The sequence below is a fragment of the Ostrea edulis genome, chromosome 9, assembly GCF_947568905.1.
Source record: "Ostrea edulis chromosome 9, xbOstEdul1.1, whole genome shotgun sequence".
NCBI classification, from domain to species: domain Eukaryota; kingdom Metazoa; phylum Mollusca; class Bivalvia; order Ostreida; family Ostreidae; genus Ostrea; species Ostrea edulis.
Window position 1 is genome coordinate 16,515,328 of NC_079172.1, and position 16,718 is coordinate 16,532,045.

At 43.1% G+C, this 16,718-nt stretch overlaps 2 protein-coding genes across 2 annotated transcripts; one reads left to right on the forward strand and one right to left on the reverse strand.

Annotated features, from left to right (window-relative positions):
- The first annotated feature begins 7,219 nt into the window (after window positions 1-7,219).
- On the forward strand, window positions 7,220-8,011 carry LOC130050467 (uncharacterized). The gene has a single exon (XM_056150650.1). The coding sequence runs from the start codon at window positions 7,220-7,222 to the stop codon at window positions 8,009-8,011; it is 792 nt and encodes a 263-aa protein (XP_056006625.1).
- Window positions 8,012-10,249: 2,238 nt separating this feature from the next.
- Window positions 10,250-11,653, reverse strand: LOC130050468 (uncharacterized protein F54H12.2-like). The gene is made up of 2 exons (XM_056150651.1): window positions 10,619-11,653; window positions 10,250-10,489 (listed from the first exon to the last, which is right to left on the reverse strand). Exons 1-2 carry the CDS (start codon window positions 11,651-11,653, stop codon window positions 10,250-10,252), a joined length of 1,275 nt encoding a protein of 424 aa, XP_056006626.1.
- Between the last annotated feature and the right edge of the window lie 5,065 nt (window positions 11,654-16,718).

A 16,718-nucleotide genomic window follows, 5' to 3' on the forward strand; every position in this document is an offset into this window, starting at 1 on the left:
TATCATTGTTTCCATAAACTAAAACTGTCTCGTAAACATATTGATTGGACAAGTGTCCAAATTCGACCCATTAACATACAAAATGAACAGTAATCTGTTACTCCTTAAAGATCTGTGAACTACGTGTATGTCCAGTAGGCAAAGGTTCTCCAGTGGACTTTTTTAAAGAGCAGTCTGAACCTTAACCTTAAACCATTGTGACCTCAGAATAATGTGTTTATATGCTGCTTTACGTCTCATTCTCGAATTTTTCACTCTTATAGAGACGTCACCTTCGGGCGAATTGAGCAGTGAGGGTTCTTTATCGTGCTAACGCCTATCGTGACACAGGACCATGGCTTACAAGCCTCATCTGAATGACCTCAAAATAATAGATATGGGTTATTCTGCTCCTTGGATGTTATAAGTTTGATGAATATTTACAATGTTCATTATTGGAAAATATTGAGCTTTTATCACTTGAATAAATTAAGCAAACATTTTCTAATGTGCAAAATAATTCAAGCAATGACTGTTGCATGAATACTGCATTAATTTAATTTCACACTTTCCATATTAAAACTGTGACATTTAATTTGGGTTATCCAAATATCATAACCTTTCGCTATGAAATAAATCAGATTTATTCAAGATTGAAAATTTTATTGGCACAACCTGTGACAATATTTAACAAAATAGTATAATGCAATAATCAAAACATTCTTTAGCACCCTTGGAATTATGCATTTTTAAAAAAAAAAATAAAAATGACGCCACCTCTATAAATAGGTCAGCAGATAAGCGCACGTGACCTGTGTGTTACACAAAAAAAACAACAAAAACAAAAAAACAAAACAAAAACAAATGTTTAAAAAACACCACCGAATTACTTTACATACAAAATGAAAACGTATCATGATAATCAGTAATCCAACTTAAAAAAAAAAATACACACTCATCCCGCAGAAACTCATACGCTTCTCAAATTCTTATTTCATAGAATGGGCCGGCTCGTGCCGGCCCATAATAAAAGCGGGGGTAAGAGTCAGAGGAATCTCGGATTAAAGAGCACCCCAATTGATTTTCAGGTCAAAGGTCAAGGTTCAATCTACTCTGGAAATAAGAAAATGCCGTCCGCTCAATATCTTGAGAAAACTTTTCTTGACATACATTAAACTTGGCACATTGATATATTGTGATGCGTAAATGATCCCTATTGATTTTGAGGTCACATTGTCAAAGGTCAAGGGTCAAACTGGACATAGGAAAATACTGTCCGCTTAATATCCAGGGTCATGCATGATTTGAACAAACTTGAATCTACACTATATCAAGAAGCCTTAGTGTGCAAAAGTTCGCTTTTCCGGCACAGTGATTAAGAATGTTTTTAAAGGAAGTGAACATGGAAAAAATATTTGTTGCATAATAAATTTAAAAGACCTCCTGAAACTAAATAGTGTGGCCTGAATCTAATTTGCTTGTTCCTATTACGAGATTTGATCAATTAAACACTCTAAGTTAAAGGTTTATGGAGGTCATCCATTATTTCCCAGTATGCATCTGTGCTCTGACGTAGATGAGACACATTGCTGTTGTTGACTGGGTCACTATTATACAACAGAAATTTATGGATTCACATTAGAATTGATGGATAAGGTTTTGGAGCAAAAAGAATTGAAATCAAATCAAATTACAATGCATTAAAAAAAAAGAAAACACTTCCACAAAATATATCCAGCTCTTTCAACTTCTGAACTTACTCAGAAGCACTAGTACTGTTATATTTCAAGATTCCAAATCAAATTAATTTTATTAGATTTTAAAATATTTGGAGATAATTAAGGTGACTGTGTCATAAAAGTACTGCAATATAGGCATATAAATTATATATTTTATAATAATTGATGTACATGGACCACAAATAAATTTCGGAGATGCAATTTACAGTTATATTATTTATCTACACTAATAAAAATTACTGATTCAGAATCTGTATCAAAGTCTGAGGTTTTAAGAAATCCTTTATGATTGCAGTGCTCTTTAGGAAATGCTCCCTTAATTTATGTCACAACAAATGAGAGTAAATTAAAACTACTCTGATTGTTTCCCCTAGAGGCTGACCGCGTCTGACCTATTTGATAAACTGTCTGTAGGCCATAAATCTTGATAGCATGCCTGCAACAGAATTGTTACTGTATTCTATCACGTGTGTGTGTGTGTAATTGGAAATATTTACACACAAATGCCATGTTATGTTTAGATTTTAATACATGTGAATACAGAAGGTATTTTTCATTTTCGTGTTTTTCTTACTTGTTTAACAAGTTGTTATCAAAGTCCTCTGAGACCCTTCCTCTCTGGATACATAAATCCATGGATAAATGTAAGCTGTATCAATTATAACAGGACTTAGACACACCATGTCAAAATATGGGTTTAGAGAACCGCACTGTATGTGTATATCCATGTAATCTGACACAAAATGTTCAAACTCATGACAACAAAGACACCCCTTGAATGTACATAATTCCTCTCTCATTAAAATCAATTGCTGGTAATGAAAAATTATTTTGAGAAAAAAAATCTTCCTCTTTTAACATCAGGTTCAAACTGATATCCCATATTTAATTCACTTTCTGCTGATGACATTTTAACGTTGATGCTTACAATGTGCCAAAAATGCACAATGTGTCCTACTGACATCAGCATCAGTGTTGCCCTCTAGTGGATGCTAAGAGATAACAGTAGTATAACGCCTCCCGATAGGTGGTTCAACTGAGTGCACTTTTTATGCAAATGAGGTCAAGCAAGGGCTGCTTTTGATTGGTCAAGCGGTGTCGGGGTCAACGGAGTGGTTCAATATCTAGGACGGGGTCAACTGGTGCACCCCAGCAGGGGTTGTAGGCCGGGTGTCGGGTGAATAGGTTGGCCTATGGCCGCTGGTCTAATTTTAGCATGCGGTACTTTCGCTTTGAGTTCCTGGAATGAGTTCCTGCTATTTTTCTGAAAATCGGTATAAAATCCAGTGAAATCCTGTGTATTAAATCTAAAAGAATAACAGTGTATTAAATCTAAAAGAATAACACAAGGTTTTAAGTTGACATGTTTATTAAAGAACAATGGTACAACCATAGAACAATGCAAAACAGTTCAATAACCATAAAAACAGTTCAATAAGCATAAAAAACAGTTCAATAAGCATAACAGTTCAAGCACAGTCCATTACTTTCTGCTGAGTTTCTTCTTCTTTTTTGGCCGTTCTTCAGTAGGTGCGGGCGGATTCCACATCTCTAACGGTGTGTATTCTCTCTTCACAGGGGGTTTTGAGCCAGGTACGGACCCAATCATCGCATCTATCTCCGCTTGTTCTTCTGGACACTCACTAATCCAGTGTCCTATTTTTCCGCATTTGAAGCAAGGATCCTTTTGTTTGGTTTTCTTGCTGGTCTGTTGAGAATCTGCTGACCTCGATTTCTTACTGGTCTGCGGATAATCTGTTTTCTGTGGGCAATCCGGCGACCAATGTCCTGTTTCTCCACACGTGTAGCACGGGTTAGCAGTGTAATCTGGAGTGTATTCCTTCCTAGGTTTTTTAGAAGTCAGCTCTTCCAACTTCTTCAGTAGGATTGTGGTATGATTTCCAATCTCATTACTCAGCACATTAATGCGGTTAACGATCCCGTCTAGTGTCGTGGTAATGATGGCGAAATCGGTCCTGCTCATGGGGGAATCTTCTCCACCGAAGGGGAGTTTATCGTATAAGCCCATCTCCAGTCCCGTAGCATCCTGTGAATCGGGAAAATAGAAACCTAATCCGGGGTCTGTCGGATTCTGGCTAGGGAGGTAATCCGAGGTCTGGGCCATCTTCTCTTGTCGAGCAACGTGGTCTGAAGGCGTGAGATTGAAGCTCGTGGTCTGGTTCGAGGTCTGGGCCATCTTCTTCTCTTCTCTTCTTCTTTGAGCAACGTAGTCTGGAGACGTGAGCAAGAAGTTCGAGGTCTTCCCCAGTTCAGTCTTCTGATCGTCACTCTTAGCTTTCTTCAGTTCAATGTAGTCTTTCTGTAGCCCCATCTCCTTCTGTACCAGCTGATCTATTTTCTTCTGAGCTTTGTCCACAAATTCTAGTTGTTTCTGAGCCATGTCTTCTGGAAGGTGATTGAAGATCGAATGAGGACTGACACTGGGGCTCCGCTTTTATAGCCAGCAAAATGTCTAGACTATTCTGTCTCGTGGGGGGCACGTGGGGAGCACGTGGTTGCATCATCTTTTTCTGGAAAAACCGGTTTCAGCTAGAACATCGCGCGACCAGCGCGTGCTAGTGCACTAATTGAACTTGAAAAGCCGGTTTCTTGCGACCAGCGCGTGCTAGTGCACATTGGTACACATTGACTTTAGTGGAATGGAACTTATATTGGTGTTTAAAGTAGCCCTAAAAAGGGCTGTGCATGAAGTTTTTATTTTTAAAAATGGCCGGCTTCATACGCAGGTTCTTCTATATACACGTGTAAGTCATGATCTTCGGATATAATGTGTTGTACTAATTGTCGAGCTCTTCTCCCGGGGAAACGTATCTCTTCGACGGTTTCCCACATCCAGTGTGCATCCCAAAACAATACCCATACACTTCTTCGGTGACGTGGTTTCTCCAGTCGAATAAATCCCGATACTTTTTGAGTGCCGTTCAATAACGTGTAAAACTGGTAAATCATGTACTGTATGAGGGGGGAATTTTTCAGGTACATGTCACTTAAACGCAGGTAAATATCCTCCACTGTTTCATGTGACCGCAATACATAGTCAAAACACCAATTTTTAGATCGGCCCCAGCGTAATCGATGGTGACATCTCTGTACTAAATTGTCCCAGATCTCCATCTCGTCTACATAATCTTCTACTATGGTTAAATTCTCCACTGGTTGTATTCCCTGGCGGCGGCGTCTCGCTCTTAAAATTCTCCGTGTATCCATGACTGAAGGTCAGACAAGAATGACTGTAGAAAAACCAGCTGACGTACAGGTGTTTGATCACGTGGTGCAGGTGTTTGATCACGTGATGCATAACCTTTACCTATAAATACAGGTGTTTTCTGAACGTTCGTTATTTACTATGGGCGGTAGTGCTACTACGAGAATAAATGGATATAGTTATGTACTACAATGTATGAACGTGGCCTTACATAATCCTCACATTCAAAATGCTCGTCAATTTGTACAACAGATGTCACCGGAGGTCAGAAATGTACATAGTTTTCAACGGATTGCTGATTCATTAGCGGAGAATACCAATACGGGACGTTTACTCATGATTTATTTGTATGCTGAGGAATTGAAACAGAATCTTCCAGACCAGATGAGTGACATTGATCGGATCTTACGCGATTGTCTACAAAAAGGATTCGTGGAACTGATTCGTATGAAAGGAATGGCTGCCCTGTTATAAAACAAGAACGTTTTGGATTTTTTTTCATTTTGATCATCATGGCTGAATTAACCAACAACGTTCTTACCGCTGTATTACAGTATTTCAAGGACTACAAAGAATCGGTGAACAACGCTCGTAGTGCTGCTTTACAGTGTATCAAGGACTGGAAAGAAAAACAGCCGTTGAGATATAAATTCGCCATGAAGTTGTTGATCTTTTGGGAATTTCCTATGACCTTATATGAATATTCCGGCGTTTGCAAGCATATAGCCGACAACCTGAACAGAGAGTCTGGATTGATCATGATTTATACCATGGAGCAAGAATTTAGACGACGGGAACCTGAGAAGACTGGGGCGATTGTAGCGATTACCGATCACTGGTTGGAAAAGGTGTATAAAAAAACCTAACCGTTTTCTTTTCCTTTATTCGTGGAGGATGGCCAGCAGTGACAACATCGCAGAAAAAGCGCATAACCATGCATTAGAATGGGTCGAGAAAATGCAAGACGATACGGTGTTTCAAGCTGTTAAAAATTATCTGATAGCGGGAGTGTTTCCATTGACTCTGGACGAATATACAGATCTACGGAACCATGTGTACATCAATCTCTATAACGATGCGGGATTGATGTTAATTTATGTTGTGGGGGAGGAATTCAAGAAACGCATGCCTGAAAAAACCGCCGAGATTGAAAGTATCACCAAGGACTGGCTTCGAGAAGTATACATAAAGTGTGAAGAACTTAATTTATTTCATTTATTCCCGGAGGATGGCCAGCAGTGACCACATCACAGAGAAAGCGATAGTTTATGTATTGGATTATCTCACAGACATTCATTCTGGGCAGATTGAATTTGTGTTACACTATCTGCGAGAAGAATTATTTCCCATCAGCTTAAAGGACTATCCATGTCTCTGTCAGTATTTGATCGAGAACCGGATCACCCCGCAAGCCTTAGTACTGATTCATTTAATGGGCCAGGAATTGAAACGAATTCGACCCACAGACAGAGCAGAAATCGAGAAAATCAGACTACGATGTCTTCGAGAGATGTACGTCAAGTTAAACGTGTGACTTTTAATCTGGATCATAATGAAGTGTATCTGTTACCCGAAGAAGACCGGACAAGTATCTGGATGACTGTAGCTGCTGATCGATATCGATTTCAACGCAGGATTCGAGAAATGGAAAAAATGTTGGACCCTATTTTAAAAAGACATGTGCATTGGTGTTGTGTGTGGGAGTTATGTATTTGAAATATGTGACATGAATAAAATTGTTTACACGAAAGCTGTGTTTGGTTGAGTCTCTCAGAGAAGGGTTTATTTGTTGAGGAATCCAGAAAATCCTAAAGGTAGAGTGAAAATCGAATCAAATAAGGTGTTTTCTATCGAATAGACCTTATGAGATGTTGTTAGGGATGTACATGGTCGAGAAATAAATTTTTAAAGAGGTGGTGAAGAAACATTGAACCTCGACTCGACCTCTTTGACCTTTGATTATTTCTATATCCTGCGACGTAGCAAAATAAAAATAAGTTTAACGCATTCGCCGTCTCAGAATCTATCAGATTAAATCTACCTTGCACAGATATCGAATGTCTAGAAAAAGACAATGAGAAAAAACTCTCTACTCGAAAGCACAAATCCGCCATTTTGACGGCCACCATCTTGGCTTCGTCTCCGAAGCGAGGGATGTTTTCGAGGAGGTCCGCGCTTTCCCGATATATACCGACGCACTCGCCAGTTCGCTTCACTGGTGATCCAGCACAGTTGTAGAAGATTTTTGAAGATTATTTAAGAAGAAAGAAGAAGAATGGCTGCAAGAAGAGACCCGCTCTACAATTTCCAGACCTTGCCTGGGTTTCGGTACCGGCTGGTAGTGGTGGCTGAGGAACGGGTAGGGGAGAATTGGGTCGTGCGTTCTGAGAACGACCTGAGCACCTTCTCCCCTTTCGACCAGAGTGGGGTCCGTGAGATCATCTGCAGGGTGCGGGCAAAGTATGAAGGGAGTGGACGCCGCCGCCGCACCGCTCGAATCTCCACGGCTACGAGACCGCGCCGACGGGCCCCACAGCCACCCTCACCACCACCACCTTACTCCCCGGCGACGCCTACAACACCACCACCAGCGATCCCATCGGCACCAGTGGAATACAGCCCGGTGCCGATGAGCGACTCACCAGCGTCACCGGTGGAGTATTCACCGAGGTCACCGTCCCCCGCACCACCTCCCAGTCCAGCCCAGAGTCCGTCGCTGTTGGTGACAGGCACGTCATCACCACCGAGACCAGCAGCCCCTGCAAGACCCCCACCACCTACCATCCGGTTTGCAGGGAGGACTCCACCACCACCGAGACCAACCCACGCACCGGTGGCAACTCATCCCCCGAGGAACCACCCTATGACTGTCCCTGGCTGGGCAGATAGGGCGGTTCCCATCTGGTTTAAGTGCCCTGTCTGCTGGCAAGACAGGGTACACTCCGGTATCACGTGTAGGGGATGTGGGCAGCGCCCAGCTTACTGCTCGTGCGTGGAAGAGTTACAGGAGCGGCGACACACCCGGGGACGGTGCCCGTTATGCCGGTTTACCGGAACCAGGGAATGAAAGTCGGTCCTTAGGACCAAACGGCCCTTTTCAGGGCCACCAACTTTTTTTGAAAAGACACTTTTTATTGCAAAAATCAAGAAACACACAAGTTTGTTTTAAAAAAGTTTTATTAACACAAGTAATAGTTAGAATAAAGCTATAATAAAGTTACATTTTCTTGACAATGTAAACATGTTTATGATACTGATAAGCCAAGTCACAAATCCATTGTCTATAATGAGTCCAATTGCCTCCGGCTAATCCACATCCAATACGATAAGGAAACGCTAAAGTCTGGTAAGACAAAGTGCCTAATTCCTGTAAACATTGTTGAAACCAAAGTTCACGTTGTTCGGGGGTATCGGCATACAAGGGTAAGCGTTGAGTGCCTCTCCCGTAATCCCATTGCGCTAACAAACAGATCACATCAGGATGAGTAGAATGAGGCATAATACACACAGTACCCGGTATTCCTCGATCCGCTGCTATAGTTAAATTTCTCCGTCCTAAAGGTTGTCGGGTCGCATACAGATTAGCCCAAGGAAATCGGTCGGCAATACGTTGACTTAATCCATGAGGTTTCACCGTTAAACAGTTACATTGTTGTACAATACCATCCACCCAAGGTAGAGATAATACATCTCCTCGTAGATCCGTCACCGACATGCTGGTTGACAGGTCTCACAGGTACACGTTAACCGGGGTTCTTGACTGTAAGGACAATGTTGAAACAGGTGGGGTTTAAACTTTTTCTGAGTCCAGCGCTCTCTAAACTCCTGACAGATCTCACAGGTACAGTCCTTATGTGCTATTTCATCTTCAGGGGTGATGGTACAATGCTGCGGACACTTACACGGTAGCCAGGGTTCTCTAGTGTGACCACAACATTTATAGACAAAGGGATAATAATTCAGCTCTGCCATATACTCTATCCACTTGTGTTTGGCCAGGATGTTTTCTTTTTTATAATGAAAACAGCTGCAAGTTCTCCAAGGTCCTCGGCAATACCCACACACTAGTACATCTTTCTCATCGTGCACGTACCGTTCAAACGACATGATTGAGAAAAAAGGTAACAAGTGACCTATTTATATAGTGTTTTTTGATGAGTCATGAACATGACGTCAGCCATCTGAGGTAGGGGATGTTTTCGAGGACGTCCGCGCTCTCGCCTTTTTAAACCGAGCGCAACGTCAAAATCGGGCATTCCGATTTTTTAAAGGAACCAGAACCATGAGCCGTAGAGTAGGACCAGACCCTACAGTGAATGATTATTGTATCAAATGGGAGGAGGATTGGGAGCAAGAGATTGCCCCGCCGGCCTCACGGGAGGCTCTTCCCCCACCGCCCATGAGCCAGGATCTGCCCCCGTCTGAGGAAAACTGGGACGCAGAGTTAGAAGTGGTGCAACGGCCTCCGGGGAGATTGTTTTTTAAACACGGGTGGTTGCCTGTTTTTGTGTTTGACCACGAGCAACCCCCGGAGGAGCAGAAAAAGAAGAGAAGAAAGAAGAAGAAGAAGAACAGACAGTGAGGGGGATCGAGAAGAAAAGAAGAGAAGGAGAAGAGAAGAAGAGAAGGAGAAGAGAGAAGAAGAAGAAGAGAAAAGACCAAGAACAGAGAGAAAGAAAACAGCCCTTTTCAGGGCTACCCATTCTTTTTGAAAAGACATGGTTGATTACAATGACAAGAAAAAAAAAAATTTCCAACGTTTTATTAAACTCCAACTATGAACAATAACAATAACATAGTTTACAATACATTCAGTCTTTGACATTGACAAGTTTGTCCTTGTTGGGTTCTCGGTTTTCGGAAGGTCTCTTTAAACCAATCAGCCACAAAACGATCGCGTTGTAAGGCCGTGCCTTTCCAGGGAAGTAACCATTCTTGTACGGTGCTTCTATGTCGATGGCGTTGATGTAAAAAATACACACAGTATTGTCCACAGACATCCGTATTCAAATCTTGATAACAATGGGTGTTATGAATCCAAGTCTCTCCGTGGCGTTGAATAAAGTCTTGGATGTCTTTATGGCTGGGAGGTAATCCGTAAGAATCAAAATATTCGACGGTAGGGCTACTCAAATACAAACAGACCCAATGCGCTCCAGGGCGATCGTGAGGGTCTGTATTCACCACGATGGCTTTGTGATGAGGTAACAGCTCAGGTATGACATCTCGAGGATACACACCTGCAAACGCCGGTCCTAAATCTCGTTGTAAAACATCTCTCAATTGCTGAGTATCCATCTCTCTCTTAGTAATCGATGCTGACTTCTCGTTGTTTGTTGATTTCTAGCAGATTGTCGAACACGGCATACACCACACAGTTTAAGGTCCTGGCTACGTTGGCGGCAAATTGCACTTCCACTCTCAAGTTCCCCGTCTGTATGAGATGAAATTTATCCGTCTGGGCTTCTTGATCTTTCGTGAAATCCACACACCAGAGGGTGTAACCGTTTTTATACTCTTCTAGGGTAATGTCCGGAGCCCAGTCCTGGCCTAATTTTCCCAAGCCTTTGTACAGACTCAAATACGATCTCAGGTACTGATCGTCGGTGAAATTAGGTTCCAAAGGTCGGGTTTCCATCATTTCTCCATTGATACTGATTTCTAATTTCTTGACTCTCTCATTTTGGAAATGAAAGGGGTTTCTGGTATTATCCCCATTAAAAGCCGCATTGTCCACAAAGCCCAACACGATCAGTTTAGGCATCTGTCCTTGAAACAGATGATCGGTGATTTTAGATTGGGTGCCACTAGGAATGGTGAAGGTTTTCACTTCCACTCGTCTCAATGGATATTTCGCCGTTTGAGTACTCAGTTGCTGATTGATGAGATTAATGATACTCGGCACAGGTTTGACTTTCCTCACCCACAAGATCATACTTTGAATGACCACTTTCCCACTACTCCCGGCAGCGGTCATCATGTAGAACTGGGGTCGAGCGCGATTGAATCGGAGACGGACATCCAAGCCATTAGGGAGACATTTCTCTTGCTCAAACAAATCCAGATGTAATCGATCCATCAACACGATCTCCTTACTGTCTGTAATCTTCTCGTGACGTTTTCTCAACCCTACATTCTTGGAATCATCCGGATACTCGGGAGTCGGAATGACGGCCGCGATGCTGATTTTGTTATTCACTACTGGAAATTCCACAGGAGTTTGAGCCAGATCTTCTAATTTGACCTCATCCATATGTCCTGCCGTATCTTTTTCCCACAAGCTACAGGCTCTCATCTGGGTTTCCAGAGTCTTTGGTGCATAAGACAACAATTTCTCCAGATACGCTTTGTAGGGATAAGTATCCGTCCCCGGGGTAATGACTTTTCCATTGAGACTGACATCGATTTCACTGAACAAGGAATGGAGAATGTTATTCACGGGGGTGGAGGTCGAATGGCCTCCTGTGAGATTCGTTCCATTGGCTTTCGTGAATTTACAGACCATCTGGAGATAAGTTTGGGATAAATCCAGATATTCATCTCCTTGTCCTTTGATTTCAAATTCAATCGGAGCCGTATCCGAGTTGAGGGTACTGGAAATGGGGTAATATTCCATCCATTTCGAATCTTCTAAAGTGACGTTGGTCGGGGGCACTTTAAACAGTTCTAAACTGCTGGTGCCACAAGCGCAAGATTCTCGGTGCATCATATTGGAACGATGTGTTACTCAGCGTGAACTGGGATCAAATGTGTTCTGGTCTCCTTCTCACTCCCTTTTTATAGGGTTCTCAGTCGAAAATATCCAGAGAGCGTTTTGGCTTACCCCTTTTCACTAGCTTCCTACCTCCCTTCCTAGATCGCTTTCTAGGTTGCTTCCTAGGTCTCTTATGAGGCCCTCCCCGAGCTAAGATACGTTGTTTTCTTTTAACAGATCCTTTTCCTTCCTGTATTCCCACCTGTTTTACCACCTGTTTTCTTTTGAGGGTCGTGGTTCCAGGCTTCCTGAGTATTCCTGTGCGTGCTTTTCTTCCTCGTTTGGATGGGGCTTTTCGAGACCTTCGCCTACGGGCATACCCTGCTGTCTCTTTCAGGGCTTGGGCACCGTGTGTCTTGAGAGCGTCTTTGAGGGATCGTTTATTATCTAACACATCCATCCCTGTTTTAGCAGCAGCCTTTAAGGCACTTTTAGCCCCCGATTTGAGTAAATCGGTGAAAAATCCTTTTCCCTTCTGCTTTTCAGATTCTGGATCATATTCTTCTGTTGGATGGCTTCTACGTCGTCTCCTCTGATAAGAGCGATAAGGGCGGTCGTAATCATAATATCTCTTGATAGACAGGACGCTGTTGTTGTTGTTGCTGTTGTGTGGGGGCTCCACCTAATAATCCGCTGATCAGGGGACCCGCCACTTTGCTGGCTATTCCCAACAGGGCTCCAAGCCCGTGACCCTGCTGCCGTATTCAACCTTTATGGTAGTGCATCTTGATGTAAATGAACTTCGTTAGGGGTTACACCCGCTTTTTATACTTTTTACGCCGTCTCTTTCTCTTCTTTCCTTGACCCGCTTGACCCACAATGGCATTGGCAATCCACGGAATGAGAAACCAGATTCCGTGTCCTTTCTGACGTCTGACTCCTCGATGGTACTTCATCTTTCAATACACTTTGCGGAAATGAAGTTTGACTAAGGAGCGCCCATTTAAAAAGCCCATAGGACGCCCTAAAGAATTCATGATGTGTACCTCAATGGTATCGAAATATTTCTTACTCAGTTTCAAATATTCGGCTCGAATCGGTTCCCAACGGGCTTGTTGTCGATCGTCGTATTGACCCGTACAGGGGACGACTCTCAATAATTTCAATTTGTTGGTGCCCACCACTTGAGGATCCACAATGTCACAATACACATACATGGCTTTCAGATTGTCGTAGACATCCATGGTCGTGTTCCCCAAGTAATTCACGTTGATCCATTTCGTCATGGTTTCATCGCCCAGGATCATTTTGTCACTATCCAGACCTAGCTTGTACGCTAAGGGCGTAGGGAAACGAATGCACATGGGGGTGGTTCTCAGTGCTTTCCCATTAAACTGATACTCGACACGATCGTACTCGGGGTGATACACTAAGAGCTGGTTGTTCCCCTCGTCGTTAGGATTCCCTAACTCGCTCCATACTTTCCACAGGGTTCTCCTTAAGGCTGCGTTGATTTCATTGATTAACGCCAAAGGTTGTGTATAAGCTCCGGGTCGGAAGTGAATGCGAATGATATCGAAGGGAAATAAACTATCCCCTCCCGCAAAGAGATGGGACCATGGCGTCAGATCCCAGGGGACCACCACCTCACACCTGGCCATCGTGACTTTACCCATATTCTCTGTCTTAAATCTTTCCCATTTATAAGTGTTGGGATCTTGGACATGTTTCGTATACGGATCTGGAATGAGAACGTCCACATAAGCCTCGCTATCCGATACGTTTTGTAAGTTGGCCGAGTACATCATTTCGGTCAATCCGACTTCCCATGCTCCATCCGTTAAGTCCATGGTGTGTGGCAATAACGTTTTAAATTGAGCAGTCGTATTCGTCGGAAACGATTCCATCGACCCATCACTCAACAGAGTCATGTAAAACCCTTCTCCTCCTCCAGCCATGATGTCTTAAATGAGCCCCTGTCTCTGTTTCCTTCTCTATTTATACACAACACCGTTTTGTTTTTTCACAATTTTTTATTTGAAACAACATACAACATGACAATACATTCAATTCATTCTTCTTGATCGCGGCCACCACCCCACATCAACGCATCCGAGTCTGGTAACGTCAGGGTTCGTCTCGGGACTAAGCGTCGTCGCATCACCAGATAGTGTCGGGTTCCCCAGCAATCGGCTACATCATAACCTTCATTGATCATGTCTTTTAAATGTCGGAGACAGTCCTCGGAATGGTTAAACCAAGGACTCTCATTTAAGGTCCAATCGGATTCGTCTTGTCGTCCCATCAATCCCCAGAAGGCTTTGATTTTCCAACGAAACTCTTGATATTTAGTCTTCATGATAAAGGCTGACCATCCGTGAGGTATCAGTATACGTTTGTACAAGTACACCGGTTGATCTAACACTTTGTGTTGTTTACAATGCATCAAACACATCTGCTTATCCGCAAACCATGCCGTTTTCTTTCCCTCTTGTTTCCAGGCGTACTGTGTGTTAGCCATGGTGAACTGGTGAATCTGAAGAAGGTCGTTCCTGTTTTATACTCGGGCTCGCTAACGTCATTTGTGGACTAGGCATGACGTACCCCACCAAAGAACTTAAGGTCACCATCCAAAAATCGCGATTGGGATCGCCTAAGGCTAACATGACGACCGAGGTGATAATGATGGTTAAACACAGGAATAATTGTGCAAAATACACAATTTCTGCTCGGGGGACTTTTTCACCCAAGAAAGTCCACTGGTTGGTCATGGCCGAATGAGATCCGCTTGCGGAATCCATGAATCAAAACTGGGAGGATATCCTTTCCAACGCACTTTGACTTCTGAAATGACTTTTTTTCCCACACGCCGCTTTTTATACCCTAAGATTTCCTCCACTTCATAGACATCATCGTCTTTAATCACTTGTTGTAATTCCTTCTCGTAAAACGTTCCTTCTAATTCTTCCCCGTGATCATCTTGAATGCGATAGACGTTTCGTCCTGGCACTTTTCTAGAGATGGTAAACAGTTCTTTGGTCCAATTCGGTAAATATCCTTTTTCAAACGTACGTTTGGCTTTACTAATGCGTACACGATCCCCCACTTGCAAGCGACTCGTGGTATCGGCACTCTGTTTTCCATACAAGGTTTTCCATACGGTCAAGACATTCTTGGCATTGACTTGAGCAGGAGCTCGCCGGATACTGCGATGATAGGTATGATTGTAACCATACACCAGATCCCCCAAGACATCGACATACCGTCGTGTTTTATGACGTGTAAAATACCGCCACATGCGTGCTTTCAGCGTGCGTTGAAAACGTTCCACAATACTGGCTTTGGTTTCGGCATTACGGGTCGTAAAGAAATGAATGGATTTGAAGGCTTGACGAAATTCTTTATTGGTAAATTCTTTTCCTTGATCGGACTGAATGCGCACGGGGCGACGTCCCTCTCGAAAAATCCGTCGTAAGCCTCGTATCATTTCTTTCCCCGTTTTCTGTTTTAAAGGCACGACCCAGGCATATTTAGACAGCACGTCAATGGCACATAATAAAAACGTATACCCATTATTGTCTTGTTTCAAGCTGGAGACATCGGCTAAATCTAATTGCCATTGTTCATCCATATCCGTCACTCGTGTTTGTCGTCGCTTGAATTTCCTCCGTATCGGTTTATGCAAGGTATAGGTATCTTGAGCTTTCACCCATTCTCGAATTTGAGACAGGGTAATCTTGTGTCCTAATTGACGCACTTGACGATACAACGCCTGGACTCCCCCATACCCTGTCTTGGGATCGTAATACAGTCGCTGTAAGATCTGTTCTGCTTTCATGGTAGATTTAACCATTTTCCAATTTCACGTGATGTCTTTTTACTGGCCTCCCAGATATTTTTAGGGGTCATCATTCGTCTGGGAGTTTCATAGAACGATTGGTCAAAACCAGAGATTTCTTGAAATCCGCTCTCCTCTTCCTCTAGAGGTCTAGGCGTACTGATTTTCCCTGGTTTGTCCATGGCTTTTATAACATCCCGATTGTTCACATATCCTTTGGGAGCATGAGTCTCTTTTAACGCTTGAGCAAATTCCTCTAATCCCGCGGGGGGATCACGATGTCTTAAGGGTCTTTGTCGTTGGGCTTCGGTCATTAAATCCACAATATTGGAATCGGGAACCCTGCGTCCTCTATAACTGATTTCTCCTTCTTTATTCCAAGTCACCACTTTGGATTTCTTGAGATGATCGAGTAATAAACCTGCTTTCTTTCGACCCGGTTTATTGACGCTTTTGATAATCTGTTCCTCCAAGTCATCGAGTGCTGAGGCGGCTGAGGGTGGTGAGGCGGCACTGGCTGCAGTGGTTGGGGAGGGTAGAGTCGCTGGGGTGGGATGTCGAGCTTGTTGTAAATATTGACGATAGCGATGAAGTTGATGCCCGTACAACCCCACTTTTTCTTTCTCGGTTAAATCATCTCGATGTTCAATCTCGTCCAAATCACTGCGTAAACCAATAGTCGAGGTAAATTCGGGAGGTTTAGGTAATTTGCCTTTTAATTCGTTGAGCATCGCTTCCGGTACCAACACCATTTTTCGACTCATGATTTCTTACAAATCTTGCCACACACAAACGAACCCAATCCTTTTTGGTGGATGAGTATACCTCGTCGTTTTTTCACGGGTTGAGGGTGGACTAAGCGTCTTAAGATGTGTTTCTTTCGACCCAGTTGTCGCTTCTGAGTAGGGGTGAGAGGAATCACCCCTTTTAATAGATTGTACACAATCTCACAAATCTTTAAAATGCAGTCATTGGAACAATGTTTCAACACCTCTGTCTTTAATTTGCTGGAATAGTGAGGAGCCGCTAACGTCTGCAAGAGCGGTAAATGAGAGCGTAATCGACATTCACACTTCTTCGTATGAGCCATGGTAATGAAGGGTGGGGCCCCTTCCCCCTCCTTTTTATACCTAGTCCAGGACAATGGCACTCGGATGTTTAGGATCAAAACGCTTGTGATGGACGGTCTCTTCGTGACGATTGCGGTTCTCTCTCGCATTGAAGACCAGAGGGCAAAATTTA

What these genes read in the sequence shown, in the direction of transcription:
- LOC130050467 (XM_056150650.1), top strand. Translation starts at nt 7,220, where the DNA reads ATGGCTGCAAGAAGAGACCCGCTCTACAATTTCCAGACCTTGCCTGGG.
- LOC130050468 (XM_056150651.1), bottom strand. Translation starts at nt 11,653, where the DNA reads ATGATGCACCGAGAATCTTGCGCTTGTGGCACCAGCAGTTTAGAACTG. An exon ending in TTCATTTCCAAAATGAGAGA is followed by an intron (nt 10,490 to 10,618) that starts GTCAAGAAATTA and finishes AAATTAGGCCAG; the next exon opens with GACTGGGCTCCGGACATTAC.